Genomic DNA, 27,469 nt, shown 5'->3' on the forward strand with positions numbered 1-27,469 from the left:
TTCCAAGAAAGATTTTTATTGCTATTGTACTCCAAAATAAAACTTCGGTTTACAAACTGTAAATATATATACACATATAAATATATATGTATAGCATGAATATTAATCCTCAAGTTTGTAAAAAGTCATCTTACTAGGTTTTGATTGTTTATTCATTTGTATGCAGCATGTACAGAAATGACTGTACAGATTCTTCCCAACCAAGCATATGAAAGTGGCATTTAAAATAACACAACTTAGTTCATCAACAGTCCAATTCCACCAGGAAACATGAAAAGAGCATACATAGCTCTGTCACAGATTTTGTTAACAGGGACAACTAGATACAGTGTTGTGGGGATGATACTGTGTAAAAATCCATGTTAACAGAACATCAGTCCTGATCTTCCTCTGGCAGCGGAACCAGATGGCATCATTGCCTGAAGCAAGAAATCCTCACAAGTAAGTAGTAGCACAAGGAAATCAGCTACAGTGGCATTCTAGCTGTGCCATTAGGGGCAGCTCTCTTGGCCTTCTGCATCTGGTTCTGATTCTTCCGTGCCTTCACCACTTTCATTCTTACTTCAAATACTTCATGTATAGCCTTACGGAAACAGTGGAAGTTATAGTCTATCAGTCCTAAAAAAACAACAAAACAAAACCACAAGAAAAGTGAACTTTTCAAAATGTTATGAGCAAATTAATCTTTTTTCCTAAATAATACATTAGCTTATATTATTTACTTAACTGACCCCTGGCTACAATAAGTGAATTCTGGAGGAATGTAACTTAATTAAATGCAGAAAATCATGAAATGTTAGCAGCAATCATAGGGAATAAACAATGAAGACAACCCTTTACAACACAGGAAAAAATAGATTCAGAAACATACCACACGAGAAGACCATTTTTGTAGCTGAATCCTTCCTTGAGAAAAGAGAATATGTCTCCCCCTACTTTCTTTTTAATGCTACTGATGGAAAATGGTATTTTAACTTTCTGGATCTTTTTTTACTATGAAATCCAAGGGAGCATGATTGTACCTTTGGTTACTCGTTTATGAGTAATTCTGAGGAAACACTAACTTTTCAGCCCTCTTCTTTCTTGACTCACTTAACATTGTACTTTAGGTATAGGTAAAGATAGTCCCCTGTGCAAGCACTGAGTCATTACTGACCCATGTGGGACGTCGCACCACAATGTTTTCTTGGCAGACTTTTTGTTGCCGGGTGGTTTGCCATTGCCTTCCTCAGTCATCTACACTTTACCCCCAGGAAACTGGGTACTCATTTTACCGACATTGGAAGGATGGAAGGCTGAGTCAACCTTGAACTGGCTACTTGAACCCAGCTTCCGCCAGGATCGAACTCAAGTCATGAGCAGAGCTTGGACTGCAGTACTGCAGCTTACCACTCTGCGCCACGGGGCTCTTTACCTTAGGTATATTGATGATATTTTGTCATCTTTAGGGGTAATGACGTTTTCTTTGATTTTGTGGAATGGCTCAACAGTCTCCATTCCTCTATTCAATTTTCCATTGTTTGGATACCACTGAAGTAGGCTTTCTTGACACAGTGGTGTGTGTTTTCGAGGGACATCTGTGGGTTAGACCATTTTCTAAATCCCTTGACAAAAATTCATTTCTGCATTATGTGAGCTATTATCCACCTCATTTGCACAACAGCTTACCACACAGCATTTTTCTGTGTGTTAAATGCAAGACTTCATGCTCAGCAATGTATACATCTAAGTCAGAAATACTGCCAAAAGGTTTTTGGGAGTTTGGGTATCCCAACAGGGTAATTTCATTTTCTAGAAGCAAGGCCAATTGCACATCTAGGACAAGACTGTTTAATAAGAGACCTAGAACTGAGAAAGATGTTTAGGGATTTTCATGTCTTTTTTCTTGCATGAAGGGCATACTTTTGAAGCACTGGCATTTACTGGTTTCTGGTTGTGAGGCTTTAAGCACTGCGGGTTATTAAAAAAACTCAAATCCTTAAAGAATATTCTGATGTGTGATGACTTGAGCTCTGACAGTCAGGCTCCCCATTCAAGAGGGTATTATAAATGCAAGGATTGCCACAGCACCTCAGGTTAAAATTTTTATTTCTTCTGTTAGCAAAAGAATATTTACTTTGAGACATTTTTCCAACTGCAATTCTACTTGGTACATTCTGGTGTTAAGGTGCCCATATAAACTTTTATGGTGATTGTTGTGAAGATAATAACACACTTTGTGAACTGCTCTGAGTGGGCGTTTTGTCCTGAAGGACAGTATATAAATTGGTTATTATTATTACTGTGTGTGGGCATGACATCACGTCCCCTTAGGATGAGGATACCCAAACACTGGGGCAAAAGTCAGGAACAAGTATCTTGAGGCTCCCTTAGTGGCACATTTTTTAGATCAGCAAAATAAACCCACTGATTTTACATTTGTTCACACTAAGTTGATTCAGGCACAATCTTATTACCATTGTGACATTAACAATGTGTTGCTTCCAAGAGAGGCATTTTGGCTCTACCCTTTGGATTCACTACATCCCTAGGGCTTAAATGACTGTATGGATCTATCACCTTTTATTTATTAGCCACCTTTCCTCCAAAGGGTTTACCTAAGTCAATTCCCTTTCTCTTCCTTATAGGTTCTCTGCCCCTTTAAATGGCAACAGTCTCGGAGCTATATAAAGAGTATGATGTAGGTGCAAGGTCACTGCAGACTTTTTGCTGACAAAATTAGATGCAACTGGTATCTCTAGCTGAAAGATGGCTCCCCCCCCCTTTTAAAGAGGTTTAAGTAAGATTACCATAACTTGTTTTTTTAGCAACAGTTTCCTTATGACTATTATATATGTAACTGGCTGTATAGATTTGTTTTACAGAATTTGTATGTACAAGTCACATAACTTTCTTAACTGTTTGTTACAGTTCTATTTTCTTCTTTGTAAGAATATTTCATGATAATTTTTAAATATGTGTGTGATGTTTAAGCCCATTTGTTGTTCTTGTTAGCCACAAGAATTTCAAGGACTTTTGAAAAAGGCACACAACAACAAAATTACAGTCAATGACTAGTAAGCTTTCTGAAGAATCTTTTTTTGAAATGGGTGTTTGCTAGCTACTCATATCATCAAATAATATTTGTATTGTGTCATCTTATTAAAATTACAAACTTGCACTATTTTGATTTCTTACTCCCTCCAATACATTTTTTGTAACTCTGTTTTTTGAAGTGTTCATAGGAGCCTTTCAAGGATAGGAACCTAAAAAGTTTATGGCCTATACAGTTATAATGTAAAGTTAGGTCCAGGCTTTGAAAAAACACCTCTTCTATCACAGTTTAAATAATACTGGAATGTTTTGGCAGACTTGCTGAAACATATTCCCTACGTATAAATCCAGGCTACCATTTCCACAGGAAAAGCTCCAGGCTATACCTGGGATCCAAAGTATTTATGCCACTTGTAAAGGGGAGGTTTGAAGGTTGTGCCCTCTATGTTCTGAGAGGGTGGGGATATGGGGAATTTACTTAATATTTAAGTAAAAGAACATGAATAAATACACTACAGTACTCCAAAGAGCTACTTCAGAGTTCAGTAAAACAAAAACCAACACTGTAGACCTTTTTACAGGTTATATTCCCATCTGTACAAAATAACATCACTTGTACAAAGGATGATAGATGATTGCAACAAATCAATTGATGGACTTCGCCTGCATATTGAAATAAAAGAGCTAAAATAAGATTTCTCAGAATGAAAAAAATGCAATTTTCCAAAACCTACAAATTGTCTTACAATATGCCATTACAATATTTTGATTTAAGCAGTGGGGTGGATTTGACCCCCAGGTAGCCATACTCCAATCTAAGAAGCCTTCCTCCAATTTAAGTGGCTCTTAAGTAAAAGAAGTCCTCAAACTTGAGCCAAAAGAAAATGTGGTGTATAAATATAAATAAACCTTGCTCAGTGGAGTCAGGATTTCTTGATCAGTATTTAAAACATAATTAAATCACTACTAATTATTGGGTGGGGAGTAGTTTTAACTATTAATCTCCGACTTCATATATGTTTTACCTAAATCTAAAACAAGATCTATTGAAAGCCACAAGCACAAATTACAGACACATACTGAAACTACAGTATTGTTTGAGTTGTTTACTCCAGAAAAGCACTGAACCTAGGCCCCTCCATATGCAAACCAGATGCTCTATAGAGTTGCCAATTCCAAGCTAGGAAATTCCTGGAAATTTTAGGGGTAGAGCCTGAGGAGGGCAAAGCTTGGGAGGGACCTCAGTAGGGTATAATGCCACAAAGTATGTTCTCCAAAGCAGCCATTTTCTCCAGGGGAACTGATCTCTGTCATCTGGAGATCAGTTGTGATTCTGGGAGACCTCCAGCTACCTAATTCTAATTGTTCTAATTGGCAATTCTAATTGTTCCACCATCAAGCTGTCATGAGCGGGGGAGTGTGAAAGACAAGTGAGTACAGAACTCTCTTCCGTTCTCTGCCCCTTTTGCTCGATGTTGACCGTGAATGAGATCTACTACTTTTGTTGGATTTATGTTTGCACTTTGTGTTTAAGTGCACGGGCTGACTGAGCGTTTGTGTTGAAAAAACCCTCCTGCCAGAGCTGTAAAAAATGGAAAACCCGTATCTCTATCTCTCCCCTTATTATCCAACTGAGAAGATAGATTGGTACCAGAGCCTTCTATGTTCCTTGTGGGGGAGTTTGGCTCTATGGCTGCAGAAGAAAATGCAGCTCCTAGCTTGGGTCTATCTTAGCAAGGACCAGTTATTCAAGGAATCCCATGTATGCTATCATGTTTGCCATGGCTTTCCTGCCAGACTACTGATGTCAGTTGCCCTGGAGAAAATGGCTGTTTTGGAGAGTGGTCTCTATGTATTAAACCCTATTGAGGTCCCTCCCCCCTCTCTTTTATTTAAACAGACAATATACAAATAAAACTTAACATAAAATAAACAGAACATAGAAAGAATAGAAGAAAAAGAAATGAGGAAAAAAGAAAGGAAGGGAAAAAAAAGAGAAAATATAATATAAAAGAAATAAAGAAAAAGAAAGGCTTCTGATTTTCGCCGAGGCAAATACAAGTACAATTATAAAATTATCTCTTACTCTATGGTTACAAAGAAAAGCTTGTCAGGGTCTGATTGTATGTTGCCTGACAGGAAGCAACCTGACTAATGCCATGTTTAATTCTTTAGTTGTTTAGTCTCCTTTTTCCTCTAGGCCCCATCTGCGAGGAGCCGTTCCATGGGAGAAGGCACTGTCTTATCTTTTCTGCCAGCCGAGTCGACCTTGAATAGTGTTCCCACAGAGAACTCTCCTGCTATGTGAACTCTGGGGGGAGGCTGGGCTCTGAGAGTGTGAAATGTAACAACTTCTATTCTGTATCTCATTCCTAACAATGCCTTGTTCAGCCAGGATCTCAAATCCTGGAATATGGACGTCTGGGCCTGAATGCTGTCTTTCAAAATAAAACCTTTTGAAATCAAAAGACCTTGTCTTCTTGCAGAAGGGAGTAAGACAGACTCTCGTGTCTGGAATGCCATAGTCTGACATTTTGTTAGGAATCCACTTTGAAGTCTTCAACCCCTCACCCAGGGAGGATGGATACCGAGGACGCCTTGATTGATCTAACCGATCCTGGCACGGAGGATGGGGGACTTCCTGATTCGACACCGTTGGTACCGGACAATGGATCGGAGGTGATCCCTGATCCAGGAATTGTACCTACCAACGTAACCTTTACTGTTCCTGCCGGAGGACCAGCGCCTGTTCCCGATGGCCGGATGGAATTTGTGCCCGGCAGAGGGGTGGAACAGGCCAACCCGGCTATAGCTGGCGCACGACCAAAGGTGCGCGAAGCTACCGGGGAGAACCATTTGATTTCACTGCCGACACCGTGGCAGTGGGGCTCCCGGCCTCGAGAGGCGAGGGAGAGGCGAGCGGGCACCATGTTTTCCCGGTCGATGATCGATGTGAGACGCACTGTTGGGTCGACGGAGCAGGAGGGCCCCAGTGTCGTTTGGGATCTAAGGAGAGCAGCCCGCACTCCAGAGGAAACGTGCGCCAGCACCCAACCCTGGTATAAGTGGGATGTAGACGCTGGCCGCTTGGAGGAGTGGGATCCCCAAGGTGGGACCGAGGATATCCAATATTGGGAAACTACCCGACATGAGCTCATGAGCTGGGATTATACGGACATAATCTCAGCCAGAGCGGGGGCGCACACATCAACTGGAGTATCGAGCCCAGGCTGTGGATACCGGAATTTCGGCAGTTACTGTTTTAACAAAAGGGATTCTGGCCAGTATGACTATGGAGGAAGAGCAATTGCTACAAGGCGGTGGAGTTGAAGGTCTGATACGCCCCCATGATACAGCCCATGATTGGGGGTCCATCGGGGGTGCAGAAGGACCAATAAGGCCTTGGCCCACAGACTATGTTCCTCCGAGGTCACGGGAAGCCTCGGAACCCAGTGAACGAGGGGAAGATGGAACGAACCGCGAAATTCAAGAACATTACCGCTGGATGGAAGACAGAGTGGGAGCGATGGAAGAAGACCTAGCCCAAGCCATCTACTATATTGGTTTGTTGGTGAGAGAGCAGAGGGAGGCGAGAGCGGCGGCCGGACAAACAGTAGCCCCGCTAGTGTCATCCGTAGCGCAGGGACAAGTACCGAGGACGGGCCGAATATCGGTGGGTACCCAATCAACTCCAGGGTCGGGTGTGGGACCATCACCGATTCAACTGCAGCCGCCACTGACCCAATCTACACCGGCGGCGCCCGCTCCACTGCCTTTGGTCCCACAAATAGTACCAACCCCTTGGCAAACGCTACAGCTCCCAGCTCAACCGTCACCTGTTCAAACGGCCCCGCGGCAGGTCCCACCACCTCCTCCTCAGACCGTACCGCAGCCATTACCTCTTCCTCATCTGCGACAGCCTCCTCTGCCTCCCAGACAGGTGCCTCCGCCACCTCCTCCTCAGGTACCTCCTAGACAGGTGGTACCCCAACAACCAACTCCGCCGAGGCTGCCTCCTCCTATACAAGTCCCCCCGGCACCCCAACCACATCCAGGAAGTCTCCCACCGGGGCCCCCGGGGCACGTTCCGCGAGCCCCGCTGCCCGGAAGCGCACGCAGACTTTGGCCACTAGGAATTCCCCGAAGCCCGCAAGACCGGCCCAGAGGACTGATGCAGGGGCTGGGGCTGCCCGGTCCCCTGCCAGCCCCGTGGCTGATACAGCCAGACAGACGGAGGGAGCCTAAGCTACCGTGGGGATGTATTAAACTGGAAGCCACTTTTGATGGCGATATGCAAAAGTTGGGATTCTTCGTAGTACAAGCACTCCAATTTTTCAACCGTCGGGGACACCTTTTCCCGGACGAGGAAAGTAGGATTGATCACCTGGCATCGAGACTGGAAGGCAAAGCAGCCGAATGGTATGTAACGTTATATGACACTGGCGCTCCTGAATTAGACACTTTACAAAGTTTCGTGTCAGCGCTACGAGCCCAATATGAGGACCCACTAGAAGAAGATCGTTCCCGCACGGAATTACAAACTTTACAGCAAGGTACTCAACCAATCAGAGACTATGTGGCTAAATTTCGGCAACTAGCGGCCAAGTGTCCCCATTGTGAAGAAGGGACCAAAATTGTAATGTTTAAAGGAGGCATGAACCCCAGGCTACTAGACTGAGCCTTAATGCAAGATGACCCACCAACGCTGTTAGGTTGGATACAGTTGGCATGCGAAGTCGAAAATCGCATACAACAAGTAAGATTAGTGGAGCAACAACAAGCATTAGGGGCGAGAAGAACCCCGGTAGTACCCAAAGGGGGGAGAGCGGGTCCCTCAAGTCGCGGAGCAAGGGACACTCGTTGGCAACAAGGACTCTGTCTTCAATGTGGTAGGAGCGGACACTTTGCAGCTCAATGCCCATCACGCATACCGGCGACCGCCACCCCTGCTCCTGCTTGCCCCATCCCAGCCCCAAGGGCCAGCCGGGGACGGGGAATACCAAAACGCAGTCAACCAGAAAAAGGCTTGGAAGCAGAAGAAGTTTTAATGAAGCTGGATGTACAACCCGCAGAAAGTGAAGAAGAAACACGAGAAAGCTCACCATGCTCGATCACAGAAGAGTTCAGGAATAGGCCACCAAAACTGCCGTTGTATTAGGTGGAGGGTTTCTATTTATCTAATTTTTTTTCTTAATTGTCAAAACCACAAACCATCAATTCATTTCTGTCTGTTTCATGCAAAAAGTCTATAAGAAGTTTCCAGTCAGCAATAAATTTAGATATTGTCTTTCCCCTAATCAAAGTAGTAAGTTTAGCCATCTTTGCTACTTCCAGCATCTTCACCAACCATTCCTCTATCATAGGTATTGCCAAACCTTTCCACTTTTGCGCATATAATAATCTTGCTACCATTGTCATACATAAAAAGCAAGTTCCATGACATGTCCCTCCCCTCTCCAGAACCTGCTGTCCCCTGGTTCCAACCCCAAATCTCCAGGTATTTCCAAACCTAGAGTTTGTAGCCCTAGGTGAGGGGCCTGCTGTTATTGTTGCCAATGCTGTGCTTGTCCAGAGGTGACTGAAGCAATTGGGGACCCTCCTAGCCTGAGCACAGCGTCCTCATGGCTTTTCTCGCCTCTTTGAGAGGAGAACCTTGGGGTGTGTATGTAGAGGGGATCAGCTCTGTAGGAAGCACAGCCCACCTTGACATGACAGCCCCACTTCTAATGAGGAAAAAGGATGGGGAAATCAGAAAGACTTTTGAAGAAAAGGAGTCATAATGCTCTCTAATGAGCTCTGCCAATGACAACCTATATGCAAGCTGAAACTGGGAGAGAGGCACCTCCCATCAGGAGTCATCAAAAAAGCTAGTGTCCTTGACTGCCTTCAAGGAGTAGCTTCTTCCCATTAGTGGTGACTGCTCCACCCTGGACCACTGCAGAAATTGGCATTCTGCAGGTGGAAACAGACAGGTGAATCCAAGCCAACATATATTACTAAGTGACACAATTACGAATGGGGTAAGAGCTCGGAAGCATTTTGTATCCTATAGTGTTACATCTAACTAAAGTAATGAAGAAGTTAAATACCTTTTCTCTCAAAGCTTTCTTCTCTGACAAAACAAACAAGAGCAAGGAACTTTGTCACTTCCTTTAAATACAGGACAGTTGTATTGTTCAGTTTTATTATTGCTGTTGATTCTTTGTCATATGGGGTTCCTGCACCATCCTCTTTGAGCCTAAAAAGGAATAGTTTGGGATAGAGATGGGGAGGGTTAAAAAATGGAGGAAAAGTAATATAATTTACCTCTTCAGCGTAAAAGGTCTTATTTCCATTTTGAAGACTACGTACAATTATGGATCTGGAGCCTATATCAATATTTTAACTTTTCAATGTATTATGGAAAAAGATGTAATAGCTCCATTAACACAGATATGCTATTTACATGATGTTCTGAAAGTGTACCAGGTCAACACCAATGAACAGAAGGCAACAATAACTCAGTTTCCATCTGCGATATGTCAACTCAGCGACAGACAAGCCCACTCATTTAGACCACTTTCATATGTTATCCAATACTTAATAGATGAAATATGATGATTGCAGTTTCTCTCTCTCCAAACCTCACTCATTTCAAGTGCAAGCAACACCTGCATTGCAAGATGTCAAAGATGTCATTGATTGCTAGGGATGGGGTGAAGCTGCAACTGAGACCTCAAGGGTGGAAGGAAACCTTATTTAGAATGACCCACCAAGCCAACAAGTGACAATGGCAGCCAGACTATGTGAATTTCCTGAAGAAAACCCTGCATCCTATGAGCATGGCTATGATACGGTCAGGGCCCGCACTACTGTTTGCCTTTTCCATGCTGTGCCTACAAAATCGTAATAAGGCATACATGCTGAGGTTCACAATAGAAAGGTGCGATTTTTGAATTTGTTATAGTGAAAATCCCCCCACCCCTGTATTCTACTCAATTAGTCCAGTTTAAAACCACCCAATGCACTGACAAATAGGGGCTGCCCTTTGTCTTTCCAACTTTGCACATATAACAGGATTGCATCTTTTCCATTGTTCAATGTTCTGTTTATGATAGGGATATCTTACTTGAGGTTAAAACAGAAAACTTAGAGCACAACGCTGCATATGCAATGACAACGAAAAAACTTCTACAGTCAGTATTTATCTATTTGTGTTTTCATTGTATTGTAAATATTTTGAACCTAAAAATTGCTGTGACTGACAAACACACACACACACACACACACACACACAAACTATATATGGCACAGAAAGACTCTACTTACCCATAAATGCAAGAAATGTCAATCACAACATCTATCATATCACAGCTGAGTTCATAAGTCTGCATGTCCACTGGGGTACTGTCTGTTGCAATATAAATTTTACTGACTACATCAAAGAGAAAGGCTTTTTCAATTCCAGAATTCTAAAGCAAGACAGGAAGAATACAGACTGCATTAAAAGAAACAATCTTTTGACAATAAAGAACATACTTTCTTTTCCTCCATGGATGCTGAGAAAAGTTAGAAACTGGTAAAAGACACTACTTAAATTTTGTCGATATGTGGACAGTCAAACAAAAATCATAACCAAGGACCAAACCTGACATGACAGTAAAGATCTAAGTGTACTGATTCACAGGTAAAGCAGGTGGGGAGAAAAGTGTGTGCTGGGCTTAAAGCATTTTTCTCCCAACTTGCTCTGTTTCATAACAGAAGTGAGACAAGCTGAGAGAAAAATTCTTCCAGGCACAGAACACAACAAAGTAAGCAGCAAGAGGAAGAGGTCTCACTCAGTTCATTTGCACACTCCATTTACTGTTAACCGAAATCCTCCCATTCTCACTTTACATATGAACAAGAGGACCCACATCTATGTGGATGCCCCTCTCACTTCTCGTTTGACCCCTAAACCCACTGAACACTTAAATTCCTGCAATTTAGTCATGACTAACTTTTGCTGAACTTCATGCAAAGAGCATTACTACATTTTAACTACCAGTTTCATAGCTTATTTGCCAGCACTATAGAATTTGCATTCTTGTTCAAAAAAGTTAAACCACTAACTCCAATGGAAGGGTGTAATTCTGCTTAGGATTGCACTATTATGGCTTGATCAATCAGAAATTCCCCCTCCCGATGCAGCCTCAAATGCCCCACAAAATGCTGCTCTTGAGGGAAGATGGATCCCCAAAACAGCATGGAGGATGTGGGGGGGGGGGGAATGTATGAGAATCAGATTTCCCCTTCTACCTGAGCAAATCCTATGATGGATCCATGACCTACATCCACAAGACTGAACATATCTTCTTAGCATTTATTTCAGAGTCACTGAAGTAGCTCAAACAATTGCAATGTTACTGAAAAACAGGATAAAAACAAAAGCCTTTGTTTTTGCATGTTTTATACACACACACAAAAGTATTTACCGAGATAAAGATGTTAAGCAGATTCTCCAGCGTTGGAAGTTGGGGGATCAGTTTTTGTACCACTTTACTAAATGCTTCAAATATAGAATGGTCATATATACTTGTTAAATAAAAGCTGAGGAAAAGGAAATAGTATTATTAATTAATTTGTAATGAACAGCCACTTAAACTCCTTTTAAAAACCTACCATTATTACCATAAAATAATATTCCGTACTGTGTTTATGCTTTGTTAAGTCCTTTTAACAATACCAAGAAGCCAGATACAAACTGAATACAAAGTAATTTGTAAAAATATTTTCCTTCCCAGATGCTAATCTAGCCTCTTGATTTTCAGTACCTGCATTTTTAACACTTGGGGTTATCAATACCAGAACTCTTGTTCATTCCAGACTATAGTATCTCCTGAAGAAGGGTGTTTGTTTGTTTTTTTGCTACCTAGTGTATCTCTACAATAAATTGCAAAGTTATACTCAAGGTTTCCCCCATGCCATCCATATTAGGAGGGCTGATGTGATTAAGACAAAAGCAATGTTCAAGGCCTTTACTAACGAGATTAGTACTTATAACTAAATATTATTAGTTTCCTTATACCTGCACAGAAAATACCAAAATAAAAACCACTTTGGAACCTTGAACAAATTTTTTTTTTTTTTTTTTAGAAAATTTTTTTTATTGGGTTAGAATCAATTATTTTACATTTACATTCAGTTGTCCCAGATTTTTCATTTCTAACCCCCTCCCTTTCCCCCCCTTTTGTTGACTTCCAACAGCTTTCCGACCCTTTGTCCCCTTTCCCTTACTTGTATTAAATTCCTCTATCTAAAACAAATATATATTCTCCATTAATCTAAGCAGTACACCCTTAACTATTTTTAACATTGCATACCCAAACTGTAAATCTTTGTTTCCATCTTAGATAAACAATTTATCCCATTTTTCAATTTCAAATATTTCTATATCATGAACCATATAAATCATACATTCACTTAAATCAAACAATTTGACTTATTCTCTATATATTACTCATTCTATCTTTTTGTAGTTATTCTGTATAACTCTCATCACATGGTCAATCAATTTGACTCATCTATATCTTCAGACATTCAGTTTGGTACATTTTACAAATCTTACCAAAGAAAGAAAATATTGTTGGTTAATCAATCCTTATATTTAATCCTTATAGTTAATTATTTTCTATCTATATTCTGTTTATTAACCTGTATATATCTATATAAATGTCAATCTATTAGTCTAACTGCTTATTAATTCACATTTATCTCTTCCCCCCCCCGGTAAAGTCTCCCCCCTCTACTTCAGTACTTCAGTAGTTGTCAAACTGCCACAGTTTTCCTCCCACCTCCCATTTCTTCTCCAGATATTGTTTCAGCTTCTCCCAGTCTGTGTTAAACTGCCCTGAGTCCAGATCTCTCAGTTTTCTTGTCATCTTATCCATTTCAGCCATATACAGCAATTTGTAAATCCAATCTTCAATAGTTGGCACTTCTTGTACTTTCCATTTTTGCGCATACAAAAGTCTAGCTGCTGCTGTCATGTAAAATATCAACGTCCTGTATTGGGCTGGGATTCCCTCCATTCCCAAGTTCAGTAGCAGGAGTTCTGGGTTCTTATTAATTTGAAATTGTAAAATTTCACTCATTTCTCTTATTATTTCCCCCCAGTACTGCCTGGCTACCTCACACGACCACCACATATGATAGAGGGAGCCCTCATGTTTCTTACATTTCCAGCACTTATTAGAAGTGTTCAAATTCCCTAGCGCAATCTTCTTTGGTGTCATGTACCAACGATAGATCATTTTGTAAATGTTCTCTTTAATATTAGTACATGTCGTTGTCTTCATTGTATTTTTCCACAAGTATTCCCATGCCTCCATTGTTATTTCTTTATTAAAATTTATAGCCCATTTCACCATTTGTGTTTTAACTGTCTCATCCTCGGTATACCATTTCAACAGTACTTGGTATACCTTGGATATTCTTTTTTTGTCTTCTTTAAGAAGGGTCTGCTCTAGTTCCGAATTCTCTGTTCGTATACCTCCCTTTACAGAGTCCGAGTTATATAAGTCTCTGATCTGTCTGTACTGGAACCAGTCATAATTAGGTGATAGTTCCTCTTGCGTCTTTATTCTAAGTTTAGATGCTTCAGTTTTAGTTATTTCTTTGTATGTTAAACATTGTTGTTCATTGTCGACAGCTCTCGGGTCTATCACCTCATATGGAACCACCCACAAGGGAGTTCCTTCTTGTAAATAGGTTCTGTATTTCTTCCAGATTATGTATAGACTTCTCCGTACAAAATGATGCAGGAACATTGAGTTGACCTTTACTTTGTCATGCCATAGGTATGCGTGCCATCCAAATATTTTTTTATATCCCTCTAGGGCTAGTAGTTTCTTGTTCTTTAATGTCATCCACTCTTTCAACCAAACTAGGCAGATTGCATCATGGTAAAGTCTCAGGTTGGGCAGTTGCATTCCGCCTCTTTCCTTTGCATCTTGTAAAACTTTCACTTTCACTCGAGGCTTCTTGCCTGCCCAAACAAAATCTGATATTTTTCTTTGCCATTTTTCAAATTGTTTAGCGTCTCTGATGATTGGTATTGTCTGTAGCAAAAACATTACTCTTGGTAACACATTCATCTTAACTGCTGCAATCCTGCCCAACCATGATAAATTCAGTCTGTTCCATTTGATCAAATCTCTCTCTATCTGAGTCCATAGTTTTTCATAGTTGTTTTTGAATAAATCTATATTCTTTGCAGTCAGTTCGACTCCCAAATATTTCACTTTGCTTGTTACTTCACAGTCCGTTGTTTCCGTTAACAATTGTTGTTTCTGCTTAGTCATATTTTTACATAATATCTTTGACTTTTTTTTATTGATATAAAAACCTGCCAAGTCTCCAAACTCCTTGATCTTATCTATCACTTTTGGCATGTTCTCCAATGGGTCCTCTACAATTAACATTATATCATCCGCAAACGCTCTGACCTTATATGAATAGTCCTTTATTTTTATTCCACGAATTTCCTCATCTTGTCGTATTTGTATCATCAGAATCTCCAATACTAAAATAAACAACAGTGGAGACAACGGGCAACCTTGTCTTGTTCCTTTACTTATCGTCAGTTTCTTAGTCACTTCATCATTCACCACAATTGCTGCAGTCTGGTCTCTGTAAATTTCCTTAATTGCTCTGATGAATCTTTCTCCCAATTGTAGCTTTTCCATAGTGGCAAACATAAAGTCCCAGTTTAAATTGTCAAACGCCTTTTCAGCGTCAACAAAGAAGAAACCAACCTCTTTATCACAACGCTTGTCATAATATTCAATAGCATTAATCACTGTCCTTAAATTATCTCTTATTTGTCTATCTGGCAAAAAGCCTGCTTGTTCCTCCTCTATAACTTCCGAGAGCCACCCCTTCAGTCTCTCCGCCAATATCTTCACAAAAATTTTATAGTCATTGTTAAGTAGCGATATAGGTCTATAATTTTTCACATTAGTCAGGTCTTGGCCCTCTTTTGGGATCAATGATATGTTCGCTTCACTCCAAGTGTCTGGAATCCTTTGATCCCTTAAAACTCCATTCATCACCTCTTTTAGGAATGGTGCCAGTTCATTAGCCATTGTCTTATAAAATTTAGCCGTAAGTCCATCTGGCCCTGGCGCCTTTCCTAGATTTGCGGATTGTATTGCCTTACTTATTTCCTCGTCAGTTACTTCACTGTTCAGTTTATTTCTCCAAGCTTCTGAGATTTCTGGAAGTTTGGTTTTCTCCAGGTATGACGCTATTGATTCTTTATTTACTTCTTTCTTATTGTACAACTTAGCGTAGAATTTGTAAAAGGCTCTACTAATGGTAGTCTGCTCCAAATACGTTTTGTTGTCTTCACAAATTTTATTTATTATTTTCTTTTCCCTTCTCTTCTTCAGTTGCCATGCCAGGTACTTCCCAGGTTTATTGGCACCCTCAAACGCTTTTTGATTCAGTCTTTTAAGATTCCACTCCAATTCTTTATTACTCATTGCTGTTAGTTGTTCTTGAAGTATTTTAATTTCCTGGTATAATTTCTTTTTCCCTGGTCTCTTTTTCAGCTGTATTTCTTTGGCTTTTATTTTCTCCTCAATCTCTTGCCTTTTCTCCTCTTTCTTCTTTCTTGCTCTACCATTTAAGTCCATTAGTATGCCCCTTATGACCGCCTTATAAGCATCCCAAACTTTATTGGTTGGTACTTCTTTATTCACGTTGTATTGTATAAAAAACTTTGTCTCTCTTCTCAGTATTTCCATATTCTCTCTTTCCTGTAACAAGTCCTCATTTATTCTCCATGCTTTCCTTTTTCTCCTTTTTCCCAGTTTCCACATAATTGGGTTGTGATCTGAGCCTACCATCGGCATTATTTCTACCTCCTTAGTCCATAACGCTAAGTCCTTTGAGGCCCAGATCATATCAATTCTTGATAAAGTAGAATGCCTTGCAGAATAAAAAGTAAACTGTCTGCTTTTAGGATATTCTCTCCTCCATACATCTTCAAGAGTCTCTTGTTGAATCAACTCGAAAAAGAGCTTTGGTAATAGTCCTCTTTTCTTTTGTGCCGTTGTAGTCTTTTTGTCTAGTTCCAAGTCTGTCACTCCATTGAAGTCTCCAGCAAGAATTATCTGGTCATATGAAAGATCGTCTAGATGCTTCCTCAAATCCTCAAAGAAGCTTTCTTTTGCACCGTTAGGTGCATACAGTCCGACTAGCAACACTCTCTTTAAATTCCAAATACATTCCACTGCTACAAATCTGGCTTCCACATCTTTCATAACAAATTTTGGCTGTAGCTCCTCTTTTATGTACAACACCACTCCTCTTTTTTTCTTATTAGAGGCCGCTACAAATTCTTTGCCCAATTTTCCAGATTTTAAATATTTTACATCCTGCTTTCTAATATGGGTCTCTTGCAAACAAACAATGTCACATTTTTGTTTCAATAGCCAGTGAAAAATATTTTTCCTCTTGTTCGGTGAATTTAGTCCATTTACATTCCAAGATAATACTTTACACTCCATGCTCATGATCTTGTTGGTAAGTCTTTTTCATTGTCCCTAATAAATCGCTCCATCTCTCGCTCAGATCTGATACGTTTTTTTGCTCCTCCAAACTCAAAGGACACTCCTTCTGGTAACTCCCATCTGTATCTGATTTTCATGTCCTTCAAGATCTGAATTAGCACTTTATATTTTTTCCGGTCTAGTAACACTGACCTGGGTAGTTCCTTCATTATAATAATCATCTTGCCATCAATCTCCAATGGATCTTGAAACTGTTTTGTCACAATCTTCTCTTTCATATTTCGTGTCGTAAACTGCACAATCACATCTCTTGGTAATTTCCTCTGGGTTGCAATTCTCGAATTCACACGATATGCCACATCTAGGATAGCCACAACTTCCTCCTCCTCCTTCCCCAGGTATTCAGCTAACACCTCAGTCATCTGTTCTTGCGCTGACTTTCCTTCCACTTCTGGCAGGCCGCGAAAACGTAGCTGCTTCTCCATATGTTTAGTTTCTGCAACTGACATTCTCCCCTTCACCAGTCTCATCTCTGTTTGTTGCGTGTCTGCTAAGTTCTCCATCGCGTCTTCTACTGTTTTAACTCTCTGCTGCGTTCCTTGTAATTCACTTTGTATTGTTTCCATACCTTTTTTCACTTCTGACAGCTCCGATTTTACTGTCTGTGTAACCTCTTTAACCTCTTTAATCAGCTCCAATTTCGTGTCCTTAAGTTCTTTAATCACATCTAAAAGTTTTTTGTCCAGGTTTTCTATTGCCGATTGCCACTCTTTTTTTGACATCGTGGGGCTTGCTTTAGCTCGCTCCCACGAGTCCGCTCTCTTCCTTAACTCCGTGGCGTAAAAATTAACGTCTTTTTATTTTAAATGTCCCGGTCTCCTTACAAAAGTTAAATTTTAAAGAATCCAAAATGTCGGGCGTCTTTTCTCTATGATTTCTCTATAGTTTTGTGATCCAAGATGGCCTACTTCCTTTTCCGCTGAAGCCGCGACCCTTCCCCTTTCAAAAATGGCGATTCCCTTCTTCCTGCCCTCCAGCAAGGGCCGCCTCTCTCCAGCCACTCTATTGTTATTACGCACTTCCTGTCTCCCGTCTTCCCACAGCAGATCTCGCGATGGTGTCTTTTTCTCACAGCTCCAAAGCCACAGGTATTCAAAACAATAATCCGATTTCTTTAATAACTTCTTTAAACTTAGTCTCTTTTCAAATACAACTCCTGCCGAGTCTTCCCCTCCTTTTCACTAGTCTGTTGCAGTTTAAAAATCTACTTTTTTTCCTCTCTGTTTTTATCAATCTGTCCCGTATCGGAAGATAGTGATCTTTACCTTCCCTTCACTTTTCTCGGGTTGTAGTCGCTGTTTCGATTTTAAGTTCTCCTCTCAGCTTCTTCCCCCAATCGAAGCTTGGGTATGTAGGTCTTATGCCAGCCGAATTGGCCCCAAAACTGCCGCAGAGATTGTAGCCGACCCGTCGCAAGGTGGGACCTCAAGGATCGGGAGGGGACCCGTTATGCAGAGCCCCCCCTCGTCCGAGATCTAACTCACCCTAGGGTCTTGAGCGTTCTTTGCCTGCTCTCCGCCTGAGAGCAGTCGGCCGCGGGCTATTTTCACCCCGCCGGCCGCTTAAAACGGCAGTCCGGTCAGCTCCGCAAATGGAGCTGCGTTAGACCTCCATGAATCCCAAACCGGAAGTCAACCTTGAACAAAATAAGGTCAAGTCTTCTAGTTACTTGACCATTATTTTTCCAATGTGCATCACTGCTATCAATCATTTTCTAAGAACGTAGATTAATTTGGCAAGATTATTGGATGTAATGCTGAGCAATATATAAAGCTCCTCTAACTCTAATCTGCAGGCTGTATAAATTACTATCATATTCTCACCTCAAGTGGATCTTTTCCAGTCCAGCATCTGCAAGATCATCATTTGCCCTTTGGTGAATGTCTCTCTGTGTTTCAATCTTGTGATCATCAGACAAACCATCTACTTTGTGAATAAATATTTCAAAGTTTATGTCTGGATTGACTTTATATGCTCTTGTCACAGTCAGATGCAGTCTAGCCAATGCTTCCATGTAGTCATCCTACAAACAAAAATAGTTTATAAAACTAAAATGTTTACCTGACATAACTATGAAAAATTAAAATATTTTGAATTGTCACATTTTAATTTATCACAATAAACTACTTTTTTACAATGCACATTAAGGGTGAATTCCTACAGACCTATTCTGGTAACGGTAGAGTTTTTCTCCCTTACAAAAATACTTATGCTAGGAGAAGAGGTTCTTGTACCAGAAAAAGATTCCTGCACTGGGTTAAAATTGTTGCATTATATGGTACAATCTTTTATTATTTTTATACAGAACACACTATTAAGAAATGCTGCATTCACGATGGCTTTCAACTGATGGCTGTTTTCCACAACTCGCCAGTCACTGAATGGAACTACAGTTAGCATAACTTCACTGCACAGCTCTTGCCAGACTAACACTTCAGATAGGTGATCCCTCTCACAAAAAAACTTCCAGCACATAGAAAAATAGCAGGGTTTATGGACAAGGATTCTAGTTGTTTTTCTCCTACTGATCCATCACCTGCCATGTTAAGTGGCACACACCAGCAAGAGCTGCCCTACATGCTTTTGCTGATCATACAGCTAAACTTGGAAACAGGCTCCTCACCTAGAACTTTACTATCATCATAGTAAGCTCACTAGTCACCACTCCTGAATGGCAATTATCACCCACATTTTTAGAAACGTGAGTGTATGTAAAAAGATAACTTCCCAATAATGTCCTTAAATTTTCTCACCTTCCTCTTGCAAAATCTTAAACCACTGGGTTCAATTGCCTTACAAGATACATGAACCCAAGAAGCTGCCTTATACTGAATCAGACCACTGGTTAAGGTCAGCATTGCCTACTCTGACAGGCAGTGGCTCTCCAGTGTCTCACATAGAGGTCTGTCATATCTCCTGCTACCTGATTCTATTAAGCAGAGATAGCTGGGATTGACCTAGGGGCCTTCTGAATGCAAAGTGGATTGTAATGATTTTAAGTGCGTGTGTCTTTAAATGCTTGGTGTGGTACAGATGAAGAATGAGGATGAAACAGAGGGGTGAGTGAGTGAGATGACTGGTTGATGAATGAGTGGGCAGAGTGAACTGTTGTTTTTAGTTACGGAGCAGAAAGAAAAGAGGCTTTTTGGTTTAGACATGCAAGCTGTGTGCGACCTGAGGGTGTCTATGCATTTCTGAGGGAAATATTGATTCTAGTTTAGACAGGCAAACTGTGTGTATGCCTGAGAGAAAGTCTATGTACATTTGACTGAGTGATTGATCTATTTGAAGTAGGCAAACTGTGTGCACCTGAGAAAGTTTATGTATATCTGTGTGACAGAGCTACTGTAAAGAAACTTAAAGAACTGAGAACTATCATTGAAACCATCAGACTTAAGTAACAGCGTGAAACCAATACCCTTCTTGTAAAAATAGAAGTTTGGGTTTTTTCCATCCCAGAGTATATGTTATTCTATTCCTATATCCAATTCCTTTCCTCAAGGCCACATAGTCCCATGAAGGAGCCTGATACTTGGGCACTTTATTAAAGGGGAAATTTAAATTAAATATTTTGGAATATAATTCCTAGTGACAGCAATCTACCCAGAGGGTGTAAGAAGAGGGTTAAAGGCAAAATCTAACTGAAAAATAAAGAGGGGCATAACATGGATGTTCTGCCATTAGGGTTGCCCCTTACCCAGTTCTGGCAGGAGACCTCCTGGCAATGCTCCCTATCCACTGTCATTGCTCAATGGAGCAGTGGGAGGAAGGAATCAAACACCTTTCAAAAAATCTTGAGTGTGATGACATCACTTCCTGCTCCAAAATAGGAAATGACATCTGAGAAGTTTCCTTCCTCCTAGTGCTCCTGGAAATTGCAAATCAAGGGCTGGCAACCCTCTCTGTCCTTGAGCCATGGCCTCAGTTTCCTTCCAGTTCTTACGTGATAATTTAATGCTCAATTTACTGAATTTATCAATCACCATTATCAGTCTTAAAATTCTTGATCTTGCTCATGAGAATAAAGAAAATTTCCAAAATTGTAAACTTTTAACTGTTTTATTCCTATAACTTTTTAATTGTAAAAATTTTCAACTCTGTATAGTTCAAGACTCTTGTGACTGTGTCTACATAAATGGAACAAGAAAAATTTGTATTTATATTAAGCGATATAGATGAAAGCATACCATGGAAAGAGAGGGTAAATGACATTGCATAAAGGTTTTCTTTTCATCAACTGCTGTAGTCATTTACTATGCAGATAGTGTGCTTCTATAGGTTACTAGGGAGGGAAGAAGGGCAATAAAAAAATAAACCCCATCATCTTAACCTTTTCTCTTACCTGAGAATCAATAACAAATATCAGTGCTCCAGTGCCTCGGAATATCATCTCATAGTCAAAGGTAGGGTCAAAAAAGTCAATTTGCCCAGGAAAGTCCCATATTTGAAAGTTTACGAAGGAACTATTGGAAACATCCTCTCTGCAGATCTTGTTAGTGCTCTCCAAAAAAAGGGTTTCATTTGGTGACATTTTATGAAACACAACTTTCTGAATGGAAGATTTCCCACTTCTCCTTAGTCCCATAAGCAGAATTCTTGGTTTGACTTCAGTATTGAAGGGATCACTGAAATCTAGAACTGAAGGAAACAATTAGCTATAGAGAGCATACTTAGCTAGAAAAATGCGTGTATTTGTCATACATATCAGTTCTAAGTCCCTTATTTGGAAGTAACATTTTTCAGTCTCATTTGAACGTACTCCCACAGGACCATCTTTTCCAATCTCAGAATTCCTTCTTTTACCACCTAATTTAGAGGACTATGCTGATCACATAGTTTCATCCTGTTTATCAACTTCGAATGCTACTATATTATAGGACTTCAGGTTTTAATCACTACATTGCTCTTCTAAAGCTTTAGCTGGTTAAGTGATGAACAAATTTTTATCCTAATTTGGTTCTGGTTTGTAGTTGCAACAGGAAATTCAAACAGTCTCTTTCAACAATGAATATTATAATTTGTTTAATAAATTGTCTCACATATCCTTCAATACTTCAAAAAAGTACCTATACTGAAGATTTTGTTAATATACTAATTAAATTTAATTGGCTAATTAACAAGTGAGACAAAAGGCAAATCATTAGCTGACTAAATGTTCTTTAAGTTTGTTCTCAGCTCTGTCTTATACTATGCTGGATCAGATGTTATAAGTAGGTAAAATAAAAACAGGTTACAATGCAAAACAAAAAACTCACTGAAAATAATACTATTGTTGTTGAGTTATAAAGAAATACATCTAAAGGTATATTGTGCAGGATCCAAACTCCCTCTTCTGCTCAGTAGGAGAAGAGCCTATTTTTGCCAATTCTGCTTTCCCACTGCAAACTCCAACTTACCCCCCCATGCTGCTCCAGAGAGTTCCCTAACCCCAGGAACCACTTTCTAGGGAACTCAGAAGGCTGCAGCAGACAGAAGGGAAAAATATCTGTTCCATAAACAGAATTCCACTTGTGGACCTTTGGATCCAACCCATTCTCTTGGAGCTGAAACTACAATTTTAATATCCTTGATTCCAACCTCTGCCCCCTCTTTTTAGAACTGTAATTGGAAAACATGCAGTTTCAAGTTGTATAGTTTTTACTAATCCATTCCGACTATCAGAAATAAGAAACTTGAAACCTTTGTACAATTACGTGCAGCTCCATGCATGTTGCCAGTCGGTTAACTTAGGAGAGGCTTACAGCAAGGGGGTAATAATACCCTGATCCTATACACATGACTCAGAAAGTGATTTCCAATACAGTTACAAAGTGTAACTTTCTGTTGAGTAATGGTCCAGTTCTGACAAATGAATCAGGTAGAAAACCTATCTCTAGACTGTACTACTTCTGTACTGCTTGGCAGGTAGTGACTTGGATACAATACACCAGATGTTAACTTTTAAAAATAAGACTACATCTCAAGAATAGTGTATGAAATTAAGTTTATATTTCTAAAGCAGTAAGATGAAAAGTGCCTTGACCTGGATAGTCCATGCTAGCTCATTTTTGGAAGTTAAAAAGGTTTGACCTTGGTTACTACTTGGACCACCAAGGAAGTCCAGCATTGCTACACAGAGGAGGGCAATGGCAAACCACCTCTGAATGTCTCTCACCTTGAAAACGCTACAGTGTTGTTATAAGGCAGTGACTTGAAAGAACTTTCCATCACTACCAAGATGAGAAGTACAAATATTTGTACAAGAACAAAAATCTTGAAGTGGAAGACTCACAAGGACCTTGCAGTGTTGTTCATTAATATGTAATGTATTGAATTGCTCACTGTAAGCATGAACTGAAGCATATCTCTATTTTTGCAGAAAAGGGTGGTTGCATATGCACCCCTCCTCCACCTACAAAAGGAAAGTGAAGGAAGAATGCAGAAAAGAAACACATACCCCTTGCACCTAGAGTCGTACTTCCAGAGAATCGACAGTGTCAGGGTTGAGCCCTGACTGAGATAGGTTCAACATCAAGCAGCACACAATTGCTTCTATTCTCTATTTGTATCCTTTAAAAATATTTCACAAATTTTCTATCTTTTAAAAAGGCAATGCAGTTTTCCAACTTGCCTTTTATTGTACCTCTTTTTGAATACAAATCTGAGTCTTTACCATCTATCTCCTGTGTCTGGTTATGCTAATTTTTACTCTTAATATTGGGAAATTGCAGGCTTTTCCCTTTACTCTTTTATAAAAGTATTGAATAGCATTTAATTGCCAGAAAGGTTAAAGTTTTCAAATGTCCTCAGTTTCCTATTTATATACAGAGGTTGCGGCAGTGGCATATGGATTTTTAAAGGCTCTGGGCCTTGCTCTGGGGATAGAAGGACATCCTATTTAGGAATGCAGGAACATATTGTTGTAAAGCTCTTGGGACTCCTCTAGTGACTGCTCTTGTGCCACATCACTCTACCACCACCTGCATTCTGTAAGAATACAGTCCAGAAAGAACTGGATCAATAAACTATTTTCATATGATTGAATCAGTTCATAAAAAAGGATTAGAAATATTAGATTGTAAATATGCCAAGTGAATCATGGTACAAAACTTCTAATGGAAAAGGGAACTGTTTCTGGGCTATGTAAACTAGATAATCTTTTTTTTTTGAGAAGTTAAAAAGGCCACTCTAAGAGTAAGTGCTTGAGAAGATATTTTTGCTTGCAAATGAAACATGTCAACTGTGCAAACTTGATAAAGGTTAGGATTTTTTGCATTAAATACCAGTATTAATTTAGAATTTAATTAATCAGATTGATCTTCAACACATTAAATACAGTCACATTCAAGAAAACCTTACAATCTGCATGTAGAGTTTTTATTTATCCCTGCTCTGTAAAACACAACAGGACATTGTCCAAAAGAAAAGTAATTCATGTTCTGCAGAAAGAACAGGTGCTATATGAGCCTCTCTTTCAAATAATCACATATAAAGATACTTTTCCTATACTATTCATATTGGTGCACAGGCACTTAATGAAAACTAAAGACGAATACTGGAGCAGAGCCTGGTAATATGGGGACTGACATTCACAGCTGTGAAGGAACTCCAAAAACAGAACACTCTACAGCTGTTGCCTTTTATGGGCCTAAAGTCTGCCTTTCTTGCTTCCTTAGAACTCCAAGGTCACAATATTAAAAAGCATTCGCTTTGTTCTACATAGTCAATAACTGTTTCATAACAAAAATAGGAAGTATTTATTAACAATTCCTCTCTAGATATCATTTCAAAGACCTCAGTACATTTACTAAGCCCTCTTTTTCCTTTTGTGCTCAACCTACTTTTACATTCAAGCTATTTCCCCCCACTTGAATTAGATTTTCATTAACATTTGTCTTGCTATCTTTTTCTTTCCGACTTCATACAGTGTGAAGTACTAATAAGCTGAGTGGCCACTGATTTCTTATTATTTTCACAAGCTCCTTATGCTTGCATGGCTCTTTCCTATACCGTACTGTTGCATGAACATTTTATCCCTCGACCCGCATTTCCCGCCCAATTCTGCCAGTATTAAATATCTAATTTTTCTCCTCCAAGTATTTCCATCAGTTGGATGCAGAATACTAGACTTTCCACAGAGCTTGATCTTGCATTACTTAGAGGCAGCTACTGCTACTCTTTGCTTCAAGCCTTCCTAAATTTTGATTTGACCAAAAGCCCATTTCTCCCATGAAGCCTCTTCTAGGTAGTTTTAGGCATGGCCTTGTTCTCACACACATGCCTCCCCATCATACCAATCTAACCTAGGGCCAATTTATATGCAACACCTAAGAGGCAAAAGACCCACTGGACTTTGCACTTGCACAGATCCGTGTTTAAACTGGACTGCTACCTGTGCAAAGTCACTACACGTTACTAGCACCCCAGCAAACACCCACCCAGGCTACCAGCTTCTTGCACCCTAAGTACACATAACAACCTAGTTTAAATAAGAAGCTGTGTGAGGGTTAAGTGCAAGCACTACACTGAAACTGGACCTCACAAGGATAATTCCAAAATTTACTGAGATAATGTAGTACAATAAAAGCACTAGGTATTATTCTAAGGCAGCAGCACATTCCATTCAATAGCAGGTCCCTATCAGAAAATACAACACATCTTGGTTAGCCAATCCTCTTGTTAGACCCACAAAATCTCCAGTATTTCTGCCCCAATGACTAACCCAGATATTGGCTTTGGTCTAACGTGTATCAGAAAGCCTATGGCTAATTCCCAGTAATTCATCTTTTTTCTATTTCTGGCAGCGCTAAAGGCTACCCATGTTCCCAGTCTCTCATCCCTAACCTTATTCAACCACTAAACTGCCAGCCACCTCTTGTCTGCCCCCTCTGGATTCTCCACCTGTGCATTTCCCAGCTCACAGACCCCAAATAGCATCACCTCCTAATTTCTCATTGCTAGGACACACACTAAGCTCACTATGGATCCCCAAACCCACGCACATACCCACATCCTTTCTTTCCCTATCAGTGTTGCCAGATGGGAGAACATTCTTTTATGTGCATCTAGAATTGGAGTACAAAATGATTTTGCACCTGGAAAGATTCAGGATTCCATGACTAACTTGAGCACCAGGGAAACAAAGTTCAGCAACTATCAAGCAAAAGGTTAAGCAGGAAAATGTGCTGGAGCCCCCCCCCCCCCCATTGCAGCTGTGGCTCCAAACTGTGATAAAGGAGACTTCTGGTCCTGTAGTTTAGGTGGGTTGCAGTGTTGGTCTACAGTAGAACAGCAGGATTTGGGTCCAGTGGCACCTTAGAGATCAAAAAGATTCCCAGAGTATAAGCTTTTGAGAGTCTGAGCTCCCTTCTTCAGAAAGTGTACTCTGAAAATGTTGTTGGTCTCTAAGGTGCCACTAGACTTAAATCCTGCTATTCTGGTCCTGTAATATTCGTTTTTTCCATACAGCACCACCCTACAGCAACAGACTGTAAAATAAAGGGGTGTTCTGCTCTCTGCCTCCCTTCCCAGTTTATCCACCTGGATTGCAGGCAGTGCTACTAAGGGCCAAGCTACAAGTGACGAATGACACTTGAATGGCAAGTGTATTTCTCCCTGTTCACTTGCACTCCACTCAATCCACTTGCCGTTCAAGTGTCATTCGTCACTTGTAGCTTGGCCCTAAGAGAACAGGGGGAGGGGGAGACCGATTTAAATATTATTTGCAGGAAAGCAGGTAAGAGAGAGCAGAGGTGGTGGAAGGAAGCCCAACACTGCTTTAAACTGTAGGTGTGAGGGACAGCTTATATGCCCAAGATCACTGCAGCCAGAGGGAAAAGGGGGGGGGGGTAGGAAGGAAGGTTTATCTGTGCACACCCCCTCCTTCAAGGATGCCTGGAAAAAGATTCTAAGCGCTGATGATTTCAGGCTTTGGCAATCTGGCAACGCTGCTCCGCCTTAACTTCGCCCTTCCAATTCCTGACCCCCGAAGTGCTCCCCGGGCCCCCCTCCCGCCGTTGCTCAGCAGGCATTCCTCCGCGCCGGGGCCCCGCTCAGCTTCCCTCTTCGCCCAGCTCCATCTCAGCCCGCCCCCAAACAATGGAACTGGCAGCGGAGTCACGAGGCTCTTCCCTCCTCGCTCCTCCTGGGCAGCGGCGGCCACTTACAAGCCTCGTCCCCGCCGCTCTCCGGGTCGCCGTCTGAGAAGGATTCAGCCCCGTCTCCATAATGTGCTGGCCCAACAATCTCGTCGTCGTCTTCATCGTCCTCCTCCTCCTCGTCGTCTTCTTCTTCGTCGTCGTCCTCCTCTTCCTCGCCGTCGTCCTCTTCCTGCTCCTTCAGCTTCCTCGGCACCTGGTTCATCCTGCTCCTCCGAAGTGCAAGCAGCACGGGGAACCTCTCCTGGGCAAATTTGCCTCCTCTGCACTTTGACCCTAACTGCTCCCGCTTCTTCCTTCTCCTTCGCCTCCCGTGTAGTCACGGAGGTTCTCAAAGGAGAGTCAGCCCAGGCCCCGGCGTCCCTCCCAGAGGAGAAAAACTGCGTGACCCAAGTCACCTGACACGCACACAGAAACACACTCGCATAGTGAGTAAGAGCCTAGTGCGCGCAGAGGAGCGAGGATCCTGGCACAGAAGGGAGGGTGTGCACATGCGGGGCTGTTTGGGTTTGTTTTGAGCTCGCGTGCCGCAGCTGGAGAGATCAGCGCTTCATTTGCAAAATGAAAGAGAATGGATTTTAAATCTCCCTGGCGATTCCCCACTTACCTTCCTACAATATACACGTACAATTTAGCAATGATTGGTGATGGTCACCAATGATTAGTGGTGGTCACTCTGTACGTGGAGGAGGGCTCTTTTTACTT

General features: G+C 40.9%; 1 protein-coding gene across 1 annotated transcript; it reads right to left on the reverse strand.

The window, feature by feature from the left end:
• Positions 1 to 27,180, reverse strand: RRAGD (Ras related GTP binding D). Its single transcript, XM_054972285.1, has 7 exons — positions 26,774 to 27,180; positions 20,971 to 21,266; positions 18,452 to 18,651; positions 11,487 to 11,601; positions 10,342 to 10,484; positions 9,123 to 9,271; positions 1 to 618 (listed from the first exon to the last, which is right to left on the reverse strand). Exons 1-7 carry the CDS (start codon positions 26,967 to 26,969, stop codon positions 467 to 469), a joined length of 1,251 nt encoding a protein of 416 aa, XP_054828260.1. The 5' UTR covers positions 26,970 to 27,180; the 3' UTR covers positions 1 to 466.
• Positions 27,181 to 27,469: the final 289 nt, after the last annotated feature.

Source organism: Eublepharis macularius, chromosome 1, assembly GCF_028583425.1.
Source record: "Eublepharis macularius isolate TG4126 chromosome 1, MPM_Emac_v1.0, whole genome shotgun sequence".
In the NCBI taxonomy this organism is placed as follows: Eukaryota; Metazoa; Chordata; class Lepidosauria; order Squamata; family Eublepharidae; genus Eublepharis; species Eublepharis macularius.